This window comes from Pantherophis guttatus, chromosome 1, assembly GCF_059756535.1.
Source record: "Pantherophis guttatus breed Tessera chromosome 1, ASM5975653v1, whole genome shotgun sequence".
NCBI lineage: Eukaryota > Metazoa > Chordata > Lepidosauria > Squamata > Colubridae > Pantherophis > Pantherophis guttatus.
Genome location: NC_142063.1, coordinates 178,990,624 through 179,010,992, shown reverse-complemented (window position 1 = coordinate 179,010,992; position 20,369 = coordinate 178,990,624). Strand labels below are relative to the sequence as shown.

General features: G+C 43.8%; 1 protein-coding gene across 1 annotated transcript in view; it reads right to left on the bottom strand.

Annotated features, from left to right (window-relative positions):
• TRPM8 (transient receptor potential cation channel subfamily M member 8) overlaps window positions 1-20,369 on the bottom strand; it is a 356,525-nt gene that overhangs the window by 325,629 nt on the left and 10,527 nt on the right. The window contains exons 3-4 of the mRNA XM_087887046.1: window positions 17,419-17,575; window positions 16,413-16,590 (exon numbers count right to left, since the gene is read on the bottom strand). Coding sequence (XP_087743172.1) covers window positions 16,413-16,590; window positions 17,419-17,575 — 335 coding nt within the window. The remainder of the gene's footprint in view (window positions 1-16,412; window positions 16,591-17,418; window positions 17,576-20,369) is intronic.

Here is a 20,369-nt window from a genome sequence, read left to right as displayed (position 1 = left end):
CTGTTCCTATGTCATACTTTTAATTGATTCATACCAGAAATATACTTCCAATCAGACATGTAAACTATTTTAATTTCACTGTGTGTTTTAGAAAGTGGTTTAAAGTAGTATTCAAACTAAATTATATTAAGTTTCATTTAGCATCAAATAGGATGCAAAATGTGGCACTGCAAAATAGTAAAGAGTAACCAGTACAAATTGAATGAAAAATTAAATGACAAAGTGAACAAGATATGACCACAGTATAGGGAAGACAAATAAAGGAAAAGTTATCTAGATGATATTTAAAAAATAAACATGAAAACATGTTTGACATCTCCTCCTAATTACCACTCAAGTTTTATCAGCAAAACGATTCAGAAATATTTTTCTAGTAAAACATCTTCCATTTAACAGACCCAGACAGACCCAGACATTGTCATCCCTGAAGCCATTTTGGGAGCATCTTCAGGCCTGGCTGTGCTTATGGTGGGACGACTTCACAGTCCTTGGGCCCACAATATTCACACCAAACTTATGAAGATAGGTATTCCCCCTATTGAAGCCCGTATAAAGTGCTGATGTGTGGATTTTATGCAAATTGCAATATAGTATTTTCTACCTATGTACAATTTTAATCGACTATAGTCCATATAGATTGGAGCTAAAAATTTAAAATGCATGAACTGTGAGTTTGACGGAATGGTTTCTACCACTGATCTTGTTGCCATTCTGCACTTCAGTCTGGTTGTGTGCCAGCTATGTGTCTTGGATGTTTTGATTTTTTGGTCTATGACCGCAATAAAGTATGCTGCTGCTGCTAGCGTACTTCTTGAATCGGATCTGGTCCCACCTCAATCACTATGAGGCCAGTACCAGTACAACCAGGAGATGATTTTGGCCATCTACGACAACATGGACGGCGAGGCGGCCAAGTGAGTGGCTCAACTGCATGATGAGGGGGCTCCTGAGCTCAAGGACACCAATGAGTTTCTGTAGCTGCTGAGGACCCAGTTCGAAGACACAGCCCAGGAACAAGAGGCAGAGGCTGAGATCAGAGATCTCAAGCAAAAGGCATGCTATGTGAAGGAACTACTGTGGGAACTCCGAAGAGTGGTGGGAAAGCTGAAAGATTAGCCAGAGCATCTCCTTGTCCACCACTTCAAAGAGGCCCTAGACCAGGAACTCCAGCAGGCTTGCATCTTCCGAGCAGTCCCTGAGCACTTACAGGAGTGGTTCTGGATGGCAGCGGCCATGGACCTAGAGATTCACCTGCACTGAAAAGCCACACCAGTCAAAAAGCCTAAACAGACCCTGGGTTGTCAAGCTGCCATGAGGCAGCCTGAAGATCAAAAGCCAGCCCCAACCATGGCCATCAAGTGCTTCAGGTATGGCCAACAAGGCCAACAAGCATCAGAGTACCTGGCTCCAGCACCAGTCCCTCAGGCCCGGACTCCAGTGGGGCCCAAAGTGAAAAGGACCCCGCACAAACCAGTGGACAAGGGAAGATTCACCCAGCAAGCCATTGAGGTTCCTCCCCCTTCAGCAAAGGGGGGACTCCAGCTTCAGAAGCCCCACCGGCTGCTGTGAGTGACAGCAGTGAGAGCATCAAAGACGAGGTGATGGTAAGTGAAGCCATCTGCCCCTTCACCATAAGATCGCAAATAGTGGTGCCCAGGATGGGAGCCCAGGGGGACACAGAAGCCATCATAGACACCAGGTGCACCAGATGCCTAATCAATCTCCCCACTGTCTAAAATTTAGGAATAAGCACGACCCCCCTGGTGCACCCCATTTGCTTCAAACAAGTTGATGGGACATTGATAGGTAGCTCCCCAGCCACTTTAGTCACCGAACCAGTAAGACTGGAAACGGGCCATCACTGGGAGCTCATCCATTTTGTGGTGGCATCAAAAATGACAGAATCAGTCATCCTGGGCCTTGCTTAGCTGGACAAGTGAGGTCCAGTCATCATGTGGGCAGATGGCTATAGAAAGCTAAAGATAGGCGTGGGACTGTTGCCACCCCGCCTTAGGGACAAGGCCCCATTGGCAGATCCAACACCCGAGCCCATCCCCTGCAAGACAGCCGCCACCATCGCTGACTTGCCCCCGGGTTGCCCCCAAGTCCCCAAACAGTATCAGGACTTGGCTGACACATTCAGTGAACAAAAAAGCAACACCCTGCCTCCCCACTGACCGCGCAATAGAGTTCATACTGGAAGCCAAGCTACCTAAGCCAAAGATGTATTCTATGACCCCCAGGGAAATGGACGAGCTGAGGAAATACATCGACACCAACCTAGCTAAAGGAGTCATTCAGCCCACCAAATGCATGAGCACCTCTATAAGGGCATTCTGGTCTATCTGGGTGATATTCTCATATTCAGTGAGATATTAGAAGAGCACACTAAACTAGTGTGCCAAATCTTGAAAAAACTCCTAGCGGCTAAACTATACATGAAACTGACAAAATGTGAGTTTTGTCAGTCAAAATAAAGCTCTCTCACCAGTGAGGCAATGGAAACAGAAACACAATGTGACCGGAAGTTGACGCCACAGCAAGACGGACACACGATTTTGGGGCTCCAGAATAGCCACCTATAGCCCCGCTGCCAGACGGTCCAGTTAGGACCCCACAGTCTAGGTTTGACTGTGGCAGTGGAGGGCACCTCCTGTTGATCTCAGGGACATCGCAAAGTCCCTGATTGATCCAGGAAAGCCCTTTTTCCGGCAGCGGGGAAGCAGCCATTGCGGCTGCCAAGGCTGGGGCAGCTTCGGAGGAAGAAAGAGGAACGACAGCTATCCGATCTGGTGAGAGAGCTTTATTTTGACTGACAAGTTCACCTTAAGAGATGAGTGAGTGGATGATTATCTAAAGGAAGTTAAGCGGTGAATTTATTTTGAAATAGACTATTTGAAACCCGATTGCTGATTGGAACGGCTTTTAAACTAATTGTTTTTTAAGACCGAGACTGGACTGAATGAGAAGGGAAGGCATTGATTTTTGGGACTGTGCTTTGTTTTTTTAAAAAAGAAAGAATCTTGTCTGAATTGTGATTGATCCATTGTGAAGCCTTTTTTTTCCCCTTTCCTCTGATTTTTTTTTATAACTTTTCCTTTTTTAAAAAAAAAATAACTTTCAATAAAGAAGATTTGGATTTTTAAAGTAGGAAAGCTAAGAGAGTGAAAGTGCTGCCATCTACTGGGAAAAAGAAAAGAAGAGAAGAAATTCAGCTGCAATGTATCCAGGCAGAAAGATCAAAGATATATTGTAGCCAAAATAATAACAAAGTGGCTCTGAGCTCCATCTTGTTTAGCATAAGTGAAGAGAACATCTGAGACAGTATCTATTTGCCTTGTTGATTCAGGTGTTCTTGGTGACTTTGAAGTAGGAGCCTTGGAAAAGTGTGAAGGGGAATTTTCCTCTCTATTATCATCACTCCTTTGGGCAGCTACTGTTATTCTCTCTTCCTGAGGCTTGTATGCGAGAGAACTCTCTGTACGCTTTCCGGATAAATATAAGGAAAGATCTTTTTTCATTTTGAGGCTTTTTAAGGTTTGAATCGAATTGGATTTAGGCATTCAAGAACCTGAAGCTTTTTTCTTTTTCTTTTTCCTTTTCTTTTTTTTCCCCTATCTCTTATGCTTTTTTTTTCTCCCCCCCCATATTTTTTCCTATTGTGGATTTTTGATTTTGGACCTCTATATTTTTATAATTCATCATTTTTTTTCTCCTTGATATTTTGTTTATAAATGAATTTTTTTCCTCTCTCACTCCTTTTTTCCCCTTTCTTTTTCCCTTTTTAATGGAATCTTAGTTGGATTAGAGTTTGGAAGAACCTGGCTTGTTTTTCTTTTTTTCTTTTTTTTTTTCTTTTTCCATATTTGATTTTTCGCCTTTTTGCCTCTCCTTTTCCTTTTTCCCTTTTTGGTTCCCTTTTTTTTAAAATTTTTTTATCTTCTCTCTTGGTCTTTACACCAGTGGATTATAATAAAATGAGTAAAAAAACAGTAACAGTGGAAGCTGCAACCACATCTTCTGCATCTCCATCTGGAGGACAACGTCCGATCCAGACCATGACACAACAAGAGAAAGAGAAAGAAGCGTCGCTACAAGCAATTGCGCCAAATAACAATCAGAGTGATTTCTATTGAAATTTACATATGAAAATAATCGAAATGGACTATGATAATATATGCATGATGGGAGATTTTAATTGGACTATAAAACAACAAAAACAGGAAAGCATAATAGAAAGACACTGCCAAACTCTTTCTTTAAAATGATAGAGGAAATAAATTTGAAAGATATATGGAGAATTAGAAATGGGAAGAATAGACAATATACTTTCTATTCAAACAGGCACTCATCTTGGTCCAGGTTAGATATGATATGGACAACAATGGACTTAATTCCAAAAATTGAACAGGTGGAAATAGACACTAACTTATGGGCTGACCATAATCCAGTGATAGTAATTTGGGAAGGTCAAAAAAGGAAAGCTAGATGGACTTTGAATAATACAATTTTAAAAGAAAAAGAATTTGTACAGAAAATGCAAAGAGAGCTGGAGTTTTTCTTTAAGGAGAATAAAAAGGAAGATACATCGATACAAAACCGTTGGAATACAATGAAGGCCTACACTAGAGGTATAATAATAGATTATATAAAGAAAAGGAATGTGAAAAAAAGACAATTTTTTACAATATTAAAGAATGAATATAAGAGATTTGAAAAGGAACTCCAGAAAGATCCACATAAGAAAGATGTAAAAATGAAAATGGATATGCTAAAACATAAAATGGATTTACTGGAGAAGGAAGAGCTAGCCCAAAAAATAAGAAGTGCTAAACAGAACTATTTTGAAAATGCAAATAAACCAGGAAGGTGGCTAGCATATAAATTGAAAAAAGAAAGGGAATAAAAAAAAAAATAACGCAACTGATTGATGACCAAGGACAAAGTAAATTTGGAAATAAAGAGATGGGAAAAATAATACTATAATAATAATAAAATAAAAGAATACTATAGGCAACTTTATAAAAGAGAGGAGGTTGAAGAGGGGAAAGTTAAAAAATACCTACAGAATGCAAAACTACCTGTGAACCTTGAAGAAATGCTAAATGGGCATATAACAATGGGCATATAACAATGATGGAACTAACAGAAGCAATTAAAAAACAAAAAAATGGAAAGACACCAGGACCAGATGGTTTGCCTGTTGAATATTATAAGACATTACAAGAATTCTTATGCCTCCCACTTTTGGATGTTATGAATGAAGTAATGACAAATAAAACAATAACCCAATCATGGACTGAGGCTTATATCACACTGATTCATAAAGAAGACACAGACCCACAGCAAGTTAAAAACTATAGGCCTATATCCCGCTAAATTTGGATTATAAAATCTTTGCTTCAATACTGGCAGAAAGACTTAAGAGACACTTGAATAACTTTATTCATCCAGATCAAAATGGATTTCTTCCAAAAAGACAAATCAGAGACAACATAAGAATAATCTTGAATACTCTAGAATATTATGAAGCGCACCCTGAAAAACAAATGGCTTTGGTATTTTTAGACGCACAAAAAGCATTTGATAATGTGAACTGGCGATTTATGATGTCACAAATGGAAGAGATGGGCTTTGGAAGGAAATTTATTCAGGCAATTGAAGCTATATATAGGAAACAGACAGCAAAGGTAATGATTAATGGAGAATTGACTGATGCTATTGAAATAGAAAAAGGTACTCGACAAGGATGTCCCTTAGCCCCATTGTTATTTATATTGACGTTGGAAGTGTTGAATAGAAATGTTAGAGAAGAAAAAGAGATAAAAGGAATGAAAATTAGAAAGGAAGAATATAAATTACAAGCTTTTGCTGATGCCCTTGGTTTTATTGTTGAAGAACCATTAACATCAATAAATAAATTGATAGAAAAAATAGGTGAATTTGGGGAGGTTGCTGGTTTGAAAATTAATAAAGAGAAGACGAAGATAATGACCAAAAATATGTTTTAAAAAACATATTAAAAGAAGAACTGAGGGAGATCTCTAAGATGTAGGACACAAATAAGGTAAAATACTTGGGGATTCAATTAACAGCAAGATGTAGTTCTCTTAAAGAAAATAATTATAATAAGCTCAAGCAACAGATAGGACAGGATTTGGTGAAATGGGGAAACTTGCAGTTATCTTTGATTGGTAGAATTGCAACGATTAAGATGAATATTTTACCTAGAATCTTGTATCTTTTTCAGACAATTCCTGTAAAGCTGGGTAAGGAATTTTTTGCAGACTTAAATAAAATGGTTTTGAAATATGTTTGGCAGGGAAAGAAGGCAAGGATAAAACTCAAACTGTTACAAGATGCTAAGATGAGGGGTGGTTTTGGATTACCGGATTTTGAATTATACTATCAAGCGGTTTGTTTAATGTGGATTAAAGAATGGGTAACATTGAAAAATACTAGATTATTAAATTTGGAGGGACATGACTTGCTGATGGGATGGCATGCTTTCTTATGGTATAAAGGAACTAAAATTCAGGGGTATTTTAGAAGACACCAGATATGTGAAGCTTTGTTTTTGACATGGTAGAAGATCAAAAAATACCATTATTTGAAGATTCCAGTCTGGGTATCTACAATTGAAGCTTTTTCTTATCCAGTGGTATTTGAAGGGGAGCAAATTGTTAGATATAATGAATTATTGGATGAAAAGGGTGAACTTAAATTGAAACAAAACTTAGAAGATCAGGAAATTAAGATAGATTGGTTTTCATACATGCAAATACTTTCCAGATATCGAGAAGACTTTAAACAAGAAGGTATTTATAGTGTTTCGACTGGTTTAGACAAGATATTAATGGGTTCAGATGACCATATAATTAAAAAGTTATATGGATATTTACTTGAAGCAAAACTGGAAGAAGAACAAGTTAAAGAATCAATGATAGCATGGGGGAAAAATTTTGGTTATAGTATTGATTTAGAGAAATGGCAAAAATTGTGGTCACATAATTATAAAATGACAATGTCAACAGCATATAAAGAGAATTAGTATAAGATGTTTTACAGGTGGCATTTACCCCCAACGAGAATAGCCAGGATGTTTAAGAATAAATCGGAGAAATGTTGGAAGTGTCATCAAACTCCAGGATCGTATTACCATATGTGATGGACATGCGTGGAAGCAAGGAGATTTTGGACTAAAATACATATGTGGTTAGAAAAAATGACAAAGAGACATATTGACTTTAAACCAGAAATATTTTTATTAGGAATTTTACCAGAGACATTTAATAAAGAATTACAATACTTAATTGTGAACATTTTAACAGCGGCCAGAATTGTATTTGCCAAAAACTGGAAAGGAGAGAAGATAATTACTGATGAAGAAATTATTATGAAAATGTTGGACTGTGCTGAAATGAGTAGATTGACATTTGAAATAAGAGAACGGGAAGATAAACAATATTATTTGATATGGGAGATATTTTATTAATGGTTTGACAAAAAAGTATGGAGATGAGATAGCATATATGAAATGTTTAAATATTTATCTTCAGTTTAAGTAAAGAATAATTGTTATATGAGGAGATCTGGAAAATTGTAAGCACGAAATGATTTCAACTGATTGAGATGCTGTCTATAATTGTTTATAAGGATGATATTTTTATGTTGTTGTGTTTTTTTTTATTTTTTTATTTTTAATCTAAAATAAAACTCTTTTTTTTAAAAAAAATGACAGAATCAGTCATCCTAGGCCTTGCTTAGCTGGACAAGTGAGGTCCAGTCATCATGTGGGCAGATGGCTATAGAAAGCTAAAGATAGGAGTGGGACTGTTGCCACCCCGCCTTAGCGACAAGGCCCCATTGGCAGATCCAACAGCCGAGCCCATCCCCTGCAAGACAGCCGCCGCCATCACTGACTTGCCCCCGGGTTGCCCCCAAGTCCCCAAACAGTATCAGGACTTGGCTGACACATTCAGTGAACAAAAAAGCAACACCCTGCCTCCCCACTGACCGCGCAATAGAGTTCATACTGGGAGCCAAGCTACCTAAGCCAAAGATGTATTCTATGACCCCCAGGGAAATGGACGAGCTGAGGAAATACATCGACACCAACCTAGCTAAAGGAGTCATTCAGCCCACCAAATGCATGAGCACCTCTATAAGGGCATTCTAGTCTATCTGGGTGATATTCTCATATTCAGTGAGATGTTAGAAGAGCACACTAAACTAGTGTGCCAAATCTTGAAAAAACTCCTAGCGGCTAAACTATACATGAAACTGACAAAATGTGAGTTTCACAAGACCTGCCTAGGAGGGAATTGTGATGGACCCGAGAAAAGTAAAAGCAGTGCTGGACTGGCAGCCCTCCCACACTCGTAAACAACTTCAGAGCTTCCTTGGGTTCACCAACTTCTACAGGCAGTTCATCCCTGCTTTCACTGAGGTGGCACTGCTCCTGACAGAACTATTAAAAACAGGAGGGGGGGGCAAACTGGCTTGGACTCTGGACTGCCAGCGGGCATTCAAAAAATTGAAAAAACTGTTCATCCTCAAACACCCCAACCCCAAACAGCCATTTGTGGTCCAGACATACTCCAGTTATGTCACCCTAGTGGTGATGCTATTGCAAACCAATGGCCAGGGCCAACTACAACCTGTGTATACACCTCCAAAAATCTCACCAACATGGAAAGGCAGTGGGCAGTATGGAAAAAGGAAGCCTATGCCATCCTCACTTGGAGACACTTTCTAGAAGGGAGCTGGGTACCATTCGAAGTTTGGACTGACCACAAAAACGTAGAAGCCTTAAAGAACCCCCAAACAAGTCTGCTGGGCAAAGTACTTCAAATGGTTCAACTTTGAGTTAAAGTACATCCTAGGGAGAAAGAATCTGCTAGTGGATGCCTTGTCCAAAAAACCACAGTTCAATAGCCGGCACGAAGGCATAGTCCATACCATCATCCCTCCCTCCCAACCAGCTGCTCAAGCCACCACCAGAGGCCAAGCCAGGTGCCGAGACACCCCCAGAGGGGACCCAATGACAGGGACCTTGAAGCCAGCGCTCCCGGCAGATGTGGTTCAATGACAACATTGAACCTCAAGGATGGACTAGCCTGGAAAGGGACCAAGCTATATGTCCCCACCAACCTGAGACTTCAGATCCTGCAGTGCAGCCATGACTCCAAGCTTGCTGGACATTTTGGATACTTAAAAACTCTACACCTAACCAGGAGGCAGTTCTGGTGGCCAAAGATGAAGGCAGATGTGGAGGACTATGTGAAGAGCTGTACCACCTGCTGTCAGGGTTCCAATAACACCCCCAATGAAATCAAACTCTGAGGCTTGAAATTCCTCAAAGCTAACTTTTATTAGAGATGTCATATTGGCACATCTGGGAAAACCCGAATCTTAGAGCTTCCGGGTTTTCTACACCCAAAAGAAAGTTCAAGACCTTGCCCTTCACCCACATGTCCACCACACATCCAATCATGTACAGTCCAAAACAGAAGATATCTTCCCATTCTTCTCAGCACAGCTGCAGGGCACCTTGGCCTTGATTTTCTATAAAGAGTTTTGTTTTGACTACATGTCTTCTTCACTTTATACTATCCCCCCTCCCAACTTCCCACGGTGCCAATATAATAAAAGTTAGCTCTGAGGAATTTCAAGCCTCGGAGTTTGATTTCGTTGGGGGTGTTACTTGGAACCCTGACATTAACCTGAATCTCCTTTCAACCTAAAGCAGCTCCCCTGAATTTCGGGTTGCTGTCCAGAGTCCTGAGATCAAGTGTCCACCCAATATTGGGTGGCATGAAGACTCAGGGAAGATGGAGAAGAAAAGAAGTCCAAGGAGGGAGCAGCGGGCACGGGCTCAGCAACTACACCTGAGACCCTCTACTCTCCTTCTGAACCCCTCTGTCCAAGATTATTCACTCTGGAGCCCCGTGTAATCTATACACATACTGGACAAACAATTTAGCCAGAATTTTAGCCGAAGGGATCTTGGGTCATGGGACAAAATGCACTTGCTTAGAAAACAAATCAGTGACCACCCAAATGACTGTATTTCCTCCACTTTTGGACAACTCAACAATAAAATCCATGGATATCTTCTTCCATGGGGCTCCCGGCCTGGCTACACTCTGAAGTAACCCAGGGGGTTTCCCAGGAGGCTTATTTGCTGATGCACATATAGGGCAGCTCGTCACCTAGGCTTTTATGTCTTTCTTCAGTGCCAACCACCAGAATTGTCGTTTAACTAAATGTAATGTCTTCACAAATCCAAAATGCCCAGCGATTTTAGCATCATGGGCGTATTGTAATACTGCCCCCCTCAGTCTGGCAGGGACATACAGCTTCGCTCCCACCCAGGCGAGACCCTCTCAAAGTGTACACTCATTGGAGTGGGCTAAAAACCACTCATCAGTTTTTAGTGCTTCTTTTAACTGCTTGCTCAAGTCGCCGGACAAGGTTAGGTCCCCTTTCACCTGGGCTCTGGTAACCACTGGTGCCACCAGCTGTTTCGATAACTGGACAAAGCACTTCCGCTCGAACACTATTGTATTGAGGCAGTCTCGAGAGGGCATCTGCCATAAAGTTCTTCCCTCCAGGAAGGTAGCACAGAGAGAAATTAAATTGGTTTAAGTGTTGGTCACAGCGGACTTGCTTAGGTGACAATTTTTGGGGTGTTTTTAAGGCCTCTAAGTTTTTGTGATCAGTCCACACCTCAAAGGGATGTTTTGCCCCTTCCAGGAAATGCCTCCACATTAACAGCACCCAACAAACAGCAAAAGCCTCCTTCTCCCAGATGGCCCATCTCCTCTCAGTCTCAGATAATTTCCGAGAGGTATAGGCACAGGGTTGCAAATTCCCCTCGGCATTGACTTGAAGTAACACTGCTCCAATGGCCATATTGCTGGCGTCGGCCTGAACAACAAACGGGGCCTCCATGTTTAAGGACTGGTTCGGCGGCAAACAGTCATTTCACTTTCTCAAAAGCTGCCTGACATTCCATAGTCCATTCGAGAGGCCAGGAGGGTTTTGGCCTCTCCTCTCCTTTTGTTTTCAGGAGGTTAGTAATCGGTAAGGCAATTTTTGCGAATGAGGGGATGAACTGTTGATAGAAGTTACCAAAACCCAGGACGCTTTGTAGTTGTTTGCGGGTACATTTGTGGACCTCTTCTGGGTCCATTTCTATCCCCTCATGCAATATGCGGTACTCCAGATAGTCAATTTTAGTCTGGTGGAATTCGCATTTTGACAGCTTAGCATACAGCTCCGCAGCTCTAAGTTTTTTCAGGACTGCTCTCACCAGTTTTACATGATCATCCATGGTCTCTGTGTAAATAAGTATGTCAACCAGGTAGACCAGGACCCCCTTGTAAAGGTGCTCATGCAGTACTTCATTGATCAGTTGCATGAACACTGCAGGGGCTCCTTGTAGTCTGAAAGGGAGCACCCTAAACTGGAAACATCCCAGCGGGCACTTGAAAGCAGTTTTCTATTCATCACCTTCCTTAATTTGAACTCTATAATATGCCTCCCGCAAGTCCATCTTAGTAAAAATCTTCCCCTTGGCCAGGTGGGCTAGCATGTCCTTCTTGAGGGGCAGTGGGTAGACATTTTCCACGCAAATAGCATTTTAGTTCTTATAGTCAACCACCAGGAGAAAAGACCCATCCTTCTTCTCCCAGAATAGCACCGGGGTGGCTACACGCAACCTAGTCGGTTGGATGAAGCCATGTTTTAGGTTTTTATCAATAAAGTCTCATAGTTCCCCCAACTCCCGGGGGGTCATGGGGTAGATCTTTGGTTTAGGGAGTTTTACCCCAGGAAGGATTTCTATACTACAGTCTGTAGGCCAGTGAGGGAGCAGCACATCTGACGGCTTCTCACTAAACACCTCCCAGAGGTCCCGGTACTTTTTTGGGATATTTTCTTCCCCCACAATGTGTTCCGTTGCAGTCTCTGCCACCTCACTTGCCACTTTGGCCATGCAATAGGGGCTCCCCCCTTTCTTCCCTTGCTGGTTAGAGCGGATGCACAACACACCTGTCCTCCAATTTATGCCCGGGTTCAATTTTTGGAGCCAGGGCAGCCCAAGTAGGAGGGGTTGTTCCATGCCAGAGGCCACAATAAAGCTCCGAGTTTCTTGGTGATCCCCCATCCTCATCTCAATCCGTTCGGTTACAAAATGGGCTGCCCCCCCCCCCCCACCAGCTACCGACCCGTCTAGCTGACAGTATGCAATGGGCCTTTTCATCATTTTTAGTCTTAGACTCATCTTTTCCACAATCTCTGGGCTGATAACACACCTTGTGCATCCTGAATCTAGAAGGGCTAGCATCTTCCCGTGGGCCCTGGTGGATGGTACCTTTAGTTCCACTGGGATGGTCATGGGTCCCTCACTGTGATTTTCCAGGAGGTCCTCGTTGGAATCAGTTTTGGTTTCACTGTCATTGGCGGGGGTCAGAGTTCCCAACTCATCCTGTTTCAGGGGAGTGAACTCAACAACTTCTACCCCTTTTAGGGCAGTCTCGCTGGGTTTTGCGGGCAGTTTGTCGACTGTCTGCCCTTCATTAGGGGTCGCCTTGGAAAAGCACTCAGCCGCTTGGTGCCCCTCCTTTCCACATCTGAAGCATGTGGTGGACTTCGGCTTGGAGACTGCAGGTCCCACTGCGGCCTTTGGAGCCGCCTTGTGGGGTGAGGAGGGTGGATTGCTCCAGGTGTGCCCACCGCGGTAGCGATCTCTGGCCAAGTCGATCTCCACACCAGCAGCCAGCATGTACCAACTTTGCAGATCCCTAGGGGCCCCTCGGGAACAGCAATCCTTGTAGACATCCTCATTGAGGCCATCCTTATAGCTTTCTAGCAGGGCTATTTCTGACCACCCTCTCATGTAGGGCACCAGTTCGCAGAATTCCTGGGTGTACTCCACCACCTATCTCCGCCCCGATGCATGGACTTCATTCTGATTCTCGCCCTTCGCTCAGCTAATGGGTCCTCAAAGCGCGTTCTGAGGGCTGCCATGAACATAATTTCTCATCAGAAGGGAATCTTCATCATGAAGTCCCACCATCCACTCAGCTGCCACCCCCTCCACCACATGCATGTGGCATCTGAGGAGAAATCCTCCCCCCAGTCTTGCATGTGGTTCCACACTTCGGTTAAAAAGAATCCCAGTCCTTTTGGATCTCCCCCATATCTTACTGATAGCAAGGGAATTTTAGGCTTTTTTCGCCTCTGTGGCAATGCCTGCCCAGCAGGGGGCCCCTGGATTGCAGCAGCCGCTTGAATTCCAGAGGCCTGAGCTGTCTCTTCCCGGGTTTGGGCTCTCTCTTCTACACAAGCAGCAGCCTCAGTTTCACCCCGGGGCATTCAGCCTCCCCCCAGCAGGCAACCCATGGACAGGCAATCCATACCTTTCACGGGCTCTTTGACTCTCACAAGCCTCTCTCAGTAGTTGCAAAGCCTGGGTCATCAGGAGATTTTCTTTCTGCTCTTCCTGCCAGGCAACATCTCGGTGTTGGCATCTGGTAGTTGTTACTCCTTGGGGGGTCTTCTCCAGCTCTGGCAACCCCCCCACACCCAGTGACCATTTGGCTCTGTCTGGCTTTTCCTCAAGCTATAAATCAGCCATTCACTCTGAAGCCTCCCAGCCGGGGTGTGACGGGGAGGTTGTGGAACCAGCAGCTCCCATGTCCTCCTGGTCGCTGTCTTGGTCAGACATTCTTTGCTCAGCCCCCATGGTAGTTTTCCGGGATGGCTGTTAATTGCAGACCTTGCTTAAAGAAAGAAAAACCCTGACTCCATTTTCATAGAGAAAGGTACTTTTACTGAGTATGAACTGAATGCAACCAAAGAAAAGCAAGGTCTGAGGCAATAGGTGTGAAAATCACATATAGGAAGCATCCTTAAAACCCTCCCCCCAATGGTCCAGTCAGGATTATCCAATCCACATCCCAAGGGATCATATGGGGTGCAGCTTCCAATGGCTCCATCCTTCTGGTATGCCAGGAGGGTTGACATTGACAACTCAGCATGAGCGAGATGACCCAGCCTTTTGGCACCAGCCAGGAAGGAAAAGGAGGAAGGAAGGAAAGAAGAGAAGAGAAGAGAAGAGAAGAGAAGAGAAGAGAAGAGAAGAGAAGAGAAGAGAGAGAGGGAGAACGAAAAGAGAAAAACAGGAATGGGAGGGCGAGAGGGAGAGAGAGACCTATTTCCCACAGAAAACAATGGGAGCAACAAAACCTGAATAAGCGTGGTGGTGGGGGGGTCATGTGACTGGGTGGGAGTGATGTTGAGTTGGCCACACCCACCCAGGTTTTGTGGCTCCTGGTGTTTTCTTTTCTGTGGGAAACGGGTCCAAATGGCTCTTTGAGTGTTTAAGGTTGCAGACTCCTGTCCTATACACAAATCAGTTCTTAGCAAAGCAGCCCTGTAAAACATTTTACTGCAGTGAAATGTGAACTATACTGCAGAGATTATTAGCAGCCTTGAGCTGCCACTTTGGGTCCTGTAAATCCCATTTGGAAAGTGCTGCAGCGGAGAGAAGCAGCACTTCTCTGCCACAGTTAGCCTGTAATAGCCAGCAGCCTCTTTATGATCTTGTTTGAATAAGGTCTGTGTTTAAAATTACAGATTTCATTTAATTAAGTATTTGGGAAATCTTTTCATTTGCAAACAATGGTTTAAGAAGTTTTAGTGGATTGAACTACTTGAGAAAATATCACTTGCTCTAAAATGAAATAGAAAAATATTACCAGGTCACCAGTGGCATGGAGTCCCCATGCCTGAGTTATCTAGGGAACCACCCTCCTCCATGTCCTTGAACGAGTAGATGGACTCGTTGAGACAGGTGGGACAACACGAAGAAAGCTTTAGTAGAAGTGCAAAAACCTATAAAAAGCAAGCCGACAAACACAGCTCCCCCACCCTCCTTTCCATGTTGGAGACAAAGTATACTTGTCAACAAAGTATCTAAAATTGAAGTTACCAAGCAAGAAACTGGGTCCAAAGTTCATAGGACCATTCCCAATAGTGAAAGTGATAAACCCTGTACCTGTTCAGCTTAGACTTCCACGCTTGCTAGGGAAAGTGCATCCAGTATTCCATAGCAGCCTGTTAAAGCCAGCCCTAGGCTCCCCGAATCCCATCATAATACAAGGAGAGAGCCATTATGAGGTAAAAAAGATATTGGGCTTGTGCCTGCATCAGGGCTTTTTACAATACCTAGTCCACTGGAAGCGATACCCCCTCTCCGAGGCCACCTGGGTCAAAAGTTGGGATGTGAAAGCTGACAGGTTGATCAAGCAGTTTCATGGCAATCACCCTCATAGGCCCAAAGGACCACTGGGGGGTGGGGTGCGGGAGGGGAGGTTGATGTGGATGTGGATGTGGATTAACCTCCCTTAGATTTTCTCTTGCCGGAGGTCCTTCTCAACTGGGGAAGGCAGTTCCTGGCTGTGGCCTTGAAGTCATTTGGGGAGCATCTTCAGGGCCACAGCCAGGCCTGTTGAAGCTATGGGGACATGATAGAGATAGCTGGGGGGATTGTGTAGCCAAAATAAAATTCTTTCCCATGGGAACCAAGAACGCTCTACCAGGTGTTGGAGGGGCGTGGACAAGAGCCAGCTGGAGCTGAGACTAAAACCTGATTGGGCCATGTGATGGACTTGTGATCTGGGAGCAAGAACTTGGGGTTTTGATTTGGGTGGGGAAAACTCCGGATCCTTCAGAGTCGAGTTTTCACCAGCTGTGCCAATATGACATTCCTAATAAATTCATACTCTGAGGAAACTCTAGGCTTCAGAGTTTTGATTGCTTTGGGTCTGTTACTTGGAACCCTGACAAATATATTGATAAAACTTTACCCTTTATAATATTTTACTATTTGCAAATAAATTCCCAGGCAGTGTACATTCAGCTACTACTTCTGAATTTCACAACTCAAAGTAGACAAATAACATATTTAAAACAGTAACTTGTATCCTACCAAATTTTACTTATTTTGATATTTAATAAAAGTCTAGGCAAGGAACCTCAGCATGCTTAATCAGAAATAGTTTTTAATGTAATAAAATCAGTTTATTTTAAAAAACTGAAGTCTTTACTCCATATATGATCTGCCTCACATCCTTTTCTGCTCCATATTTAACCAGTAGTGGGTTCCACTTACTTTACCTGTTCAGAATGCAAGTGCGTGTGCGCGCTCGCTTTGCTCATGCGTGGTGCTTCTGCGCATGCATGGTGCTTCTGCGCATGTGCATAGTGTCCATGATGACATGTGGGTGGGCGGAGTCTCCCACCACCAGGGCGAACCAGTAGAAACCCACCACTGTATTTAACCCATTAAAGCCTATTTATTTTTTGCTAGGCTAAGCTTAAGCAAAAAAGGCCTACTTTACCTTTGGACTGTGCAATATAAATCAACCGGCTGACAATTTTACGTATGCGTGGCTTTAAAGCAAAATTTTTTGTTCCACCTGTGACAGAGATGATGAGGTTGGGTGTTTTTAGATGCCAGTGTTGTGTCATTAAGTCATAGAGGGTTTCAGACTCTGTGTCACATGACAGACGAATGTACTAAAAAATAAAAACAATTGTTACAATGGGAAAAGTCCCCAATTCATTCAAAGTAGATATTTTGTCAGTGGCTTCCTATTTACACTATCCTTTACTTCTGTTATGAAAATCCCTTTCTTATGCAGATTTTATATAACACCAAATTTTGTTTTATAAATTATTTATCGTTTCCTTGTGCCCCTTTACAACATATTAATAGGAAGGAAAAATAAATGTTTAACAGCTTTTTTAATTTGGAATTTTTTCATGCTACCATATTTTGAATGGACATTCCAATATCTTTTTATTATTATTATACAGTCTGTCCTCATTTAGTACCCACTTGATTCCAGCAAAATTGTTGCTAAGTGAACCAGGTGACTGAGAGAGATTAAAAAAGAATGGGAAAAAAAAAAAGAAATCTCCAAGAATCTTGATAATTTTTGCAAGAGAGTATTTTTAATTGTATTTATAATTTTACTAAGAGTTTCTACCTGTCCAAGCCGATCCAATAGATCTGCACATCTATGGGCATGCTACAGATCCTGTCAGCCAAAGAATATTGACTGGTAGAAGTAGCTTCTGTAGCCCCGCTTTATGGATTATTCGCGCCCCCCCCCTTGGACCCTGCTTTTGCAAAGCATTAAAACTTAAAATTTAAAACACAGGTTTGGGGCTCAGAATGTATTAAGGGCCCCATTACTTGGCTTTGAGCGGCTACAGAAATTGAATAAATAAAAATGCTGTTAATGTTTACAGTGTGTGCATACAGAATCCAATATCTCTTAAAATTGTGTCATTCGAAGGCTGATATAAAAAGAAAATACAAAAGAAAAAGGCAAAACTTACCTTTCCTGTCTTACCCATATTTTCAAATTTAATGTCTCCAAAAGCATCAGTTGGGAATTCTTTGGTATGTTTTTTATAATTCCATTTCTCATTATGGTTAATCTGCATCTCTTCTACGTGTTGTGATTTCAAATATCCACATTTACATTGGTTGTCACTATAAACATACACATATGTAAAAACCTTTAATCAAAAGGAATGTGTTTTTTACAAGAGTATAATAAACAAACTAGTAAACATTTTGTTTAGCTTTCAAACACTTAGGGAAATATTGCAATATTTTAACTTTAAACTTCTCCCATTATGAATTATACAGCAGTAAAAATAATTCCCACCTTTCCCAATTCCCAATTCTCTGGCCAGTGGTTGAGTGTTCTTATTATAGGGGATATAGAAATGGAACCCTTGTCATGGTCAGATCACTCGCTCCTTCGCCTGGACCTTCGAACAGCTACACCTCGCCGCAGGGAGGCGGAGCCAATAAAATGGGTCCGCCCCAGGCACCTGATGGATCCTGATAGGTTCCAGATGGAGCTTGGGCCATTTCCTGAGGATCTAGCACATGACTCGGCTGAGGACCTGGTATCCGCCTGGGATCGGGCAGCTGGTGGGGCCTTGGACCAAGTCGTGCCTTTGCGGCCTCTGACCCAGTGCCGATCCTGCACAGCTCCTTGGTTTACTGAGGAGCTGAGGGAAATGAAGCACCGGAAAAGACGCCTGGAGAGCGGTTGGAGGGCCAGTCTCGCTGAATCTGATCGAACACTGGTAAGGTCGCATATTAAGGCCTACCTAGTGGCGATAAAGACGGCAAAGTTTAATTACTTTTCCACCTCTATTGCATCATCAGGGAATCGTCCGGCCGCCCTGTTTAGGGTGACCCGCTCCCTGCTCCATCCGGGAGTGCGGGAGGATCCCCTGGAAGGCAGGGCGGAAGATTTCGGACAATACCTGTATGACAAAATCACTCAGATCCGGGGGGATTTGGACTCTGACTGGGTAGATCAGGGAAGGGTGACGAGGAATAGTCTTGAGAATGTTATCTGGGAGGAGTTCGATGCTGTGACTCCCGATGATGTGGACAGGATTTTGGGGAGACTTAGTACGGGCCACATGTTTACTGAACCCGTGTCCCTCCTGGTTGGTACTGGCTTCCCGGGAGGTTACACGAGGCTGGCTCCAGGGTGTTATCAACGCTTCGTTGAGTGAAGGTTACTTCCCCGCTGCCTTGAAAGAGGCGGTGGTGAGGCCTCTCCTCAAGAAGCCGTCCCTGGATCCGGCAATATTGGCCAACTATCGTCCTGTCTCCAACCTTCGTTTTATGGTGAAGGTTGTTGAGAGTGTGGTCACGAAACAGTTTCCACAATTCCTGGAGAAAACATCTTATCTAGATCCGTTCCAGTCGGGTTTCAGGTCTGGGCACAGCACGGAAACGGCATTGGTCACGTTGGTTGATGATCTCTGGAGGGCTCGGGACAGGGGTTGTTCCTCTGTTCTGGTCCTGTTAGATCTCTCAGCGGCTTTTGATACCATCGACCATGGTATCATGCTGCACCGGCTGGAAGAGTTGGGGGTGGGAGGCACCGTATTGCGGTGGTTCTCCTCCTTTCTCTCTGACCAGTCACAGTTTGTGTTGGCAGGGGGGCAGAGGTCGACCTCGAGGCCTCTCGTCTGTGGAGTGCCGCAGGGATCGGTCCTCCCGCCCCTTCTGTTCAACATTTATGTGAAGCCGCTGGGTGAGATCATCCGTGGCTTCGGGGTGAGATACCATCAGTACGCTGATGACACCCAGCTGTACATCTCCACCCCCAGCCACCCCAACGATGCCCTTGAAGTGATGCCTCAGTGCCTGGAGGCTGTGCGGATCTGGATGGGGAGGAACAGGCTCAAGCTCAACCCTTCCAAGACTGAGTGGCTGTGGCTCCCGGCATCCCGATATAGTCAGTTGACTTCATCACTGACTATTGGGGGCGAGTCCTTGGCCCCCACAGAAAGGGCTCGCAATCTGGGAGTCCTCCTGGATATGCAGCTGTCCTTGGAGGAACATCTGACGGCTGTAATCAGGGGGGTCTTTTATCAGGTTCGCCTGATTCGCCAGTTGTGGCCCTTTCTTGATCGGGATTCCCTGTGCACAGTCACTCACGCCCTCGTCACCTCTCGCCTTGACTACTGCAATGCTCTCTACATGGGGCTCCCCTTGAGGGGCACCCGGAGGCTCCAGCTGGTCCAGAACGCAGCAGCGTGGGTAGTGATGGGAGTAGCATGGCACTCCCATGTAACACCGCTCCTGCGCGAGCTGCACTGGCTCCCAGTGGTCTTCCGGGTACGCTTCAAGGTGTTGGTTATCACCTTTAAAGCACTCCATGGCATAGGGCCTAGCTATCTTCGAGACTGCCTGCTGCTACCGACGACCTCCCACCGACCTGTGCGCTCCCACAGAGAGGGCCTCCGCGGGGTGCCATCAGCCAAACAATGTAGGCTGGTGACCCCCAGGGGGAGAGCCTTCTCTGTGGGGGCACCTATCCTCTGGAATCAGCTGCCCCCAGAGATAAGGAGAATCCAAGACCTCAGTGCCTTCTGCCGTGCCCTTAAAACCCACTTTTTCCAGCAAGCCGGGCTGGTTTAGGAAGAAATTTTTTAAATTTTTTAAATGTTTAATTGGTTTGTGGTTTTTTAAATTTTTGGGCCAAATTTATATAGATTTTAATTGTTTTTAATATTTGTATTTCATGTTTTTAATTCTGGCTGTGCACCGCCCTGAGTCCTCAGGGAGAAGGTATATAAATTGAAAATAAAAAAAAATAAATAACCCAATATCAACATAAAATCCTAGACCCGTGTTGGCGAACCTATGGCACGCGTGCCGGAAGTGGCACGCAGAGCCATGTTGCCCAGCATGCATGGTATCGCCCATTCTTCTTCCGGGTTTCCAGGGCACGCATGTGCACCAGCCA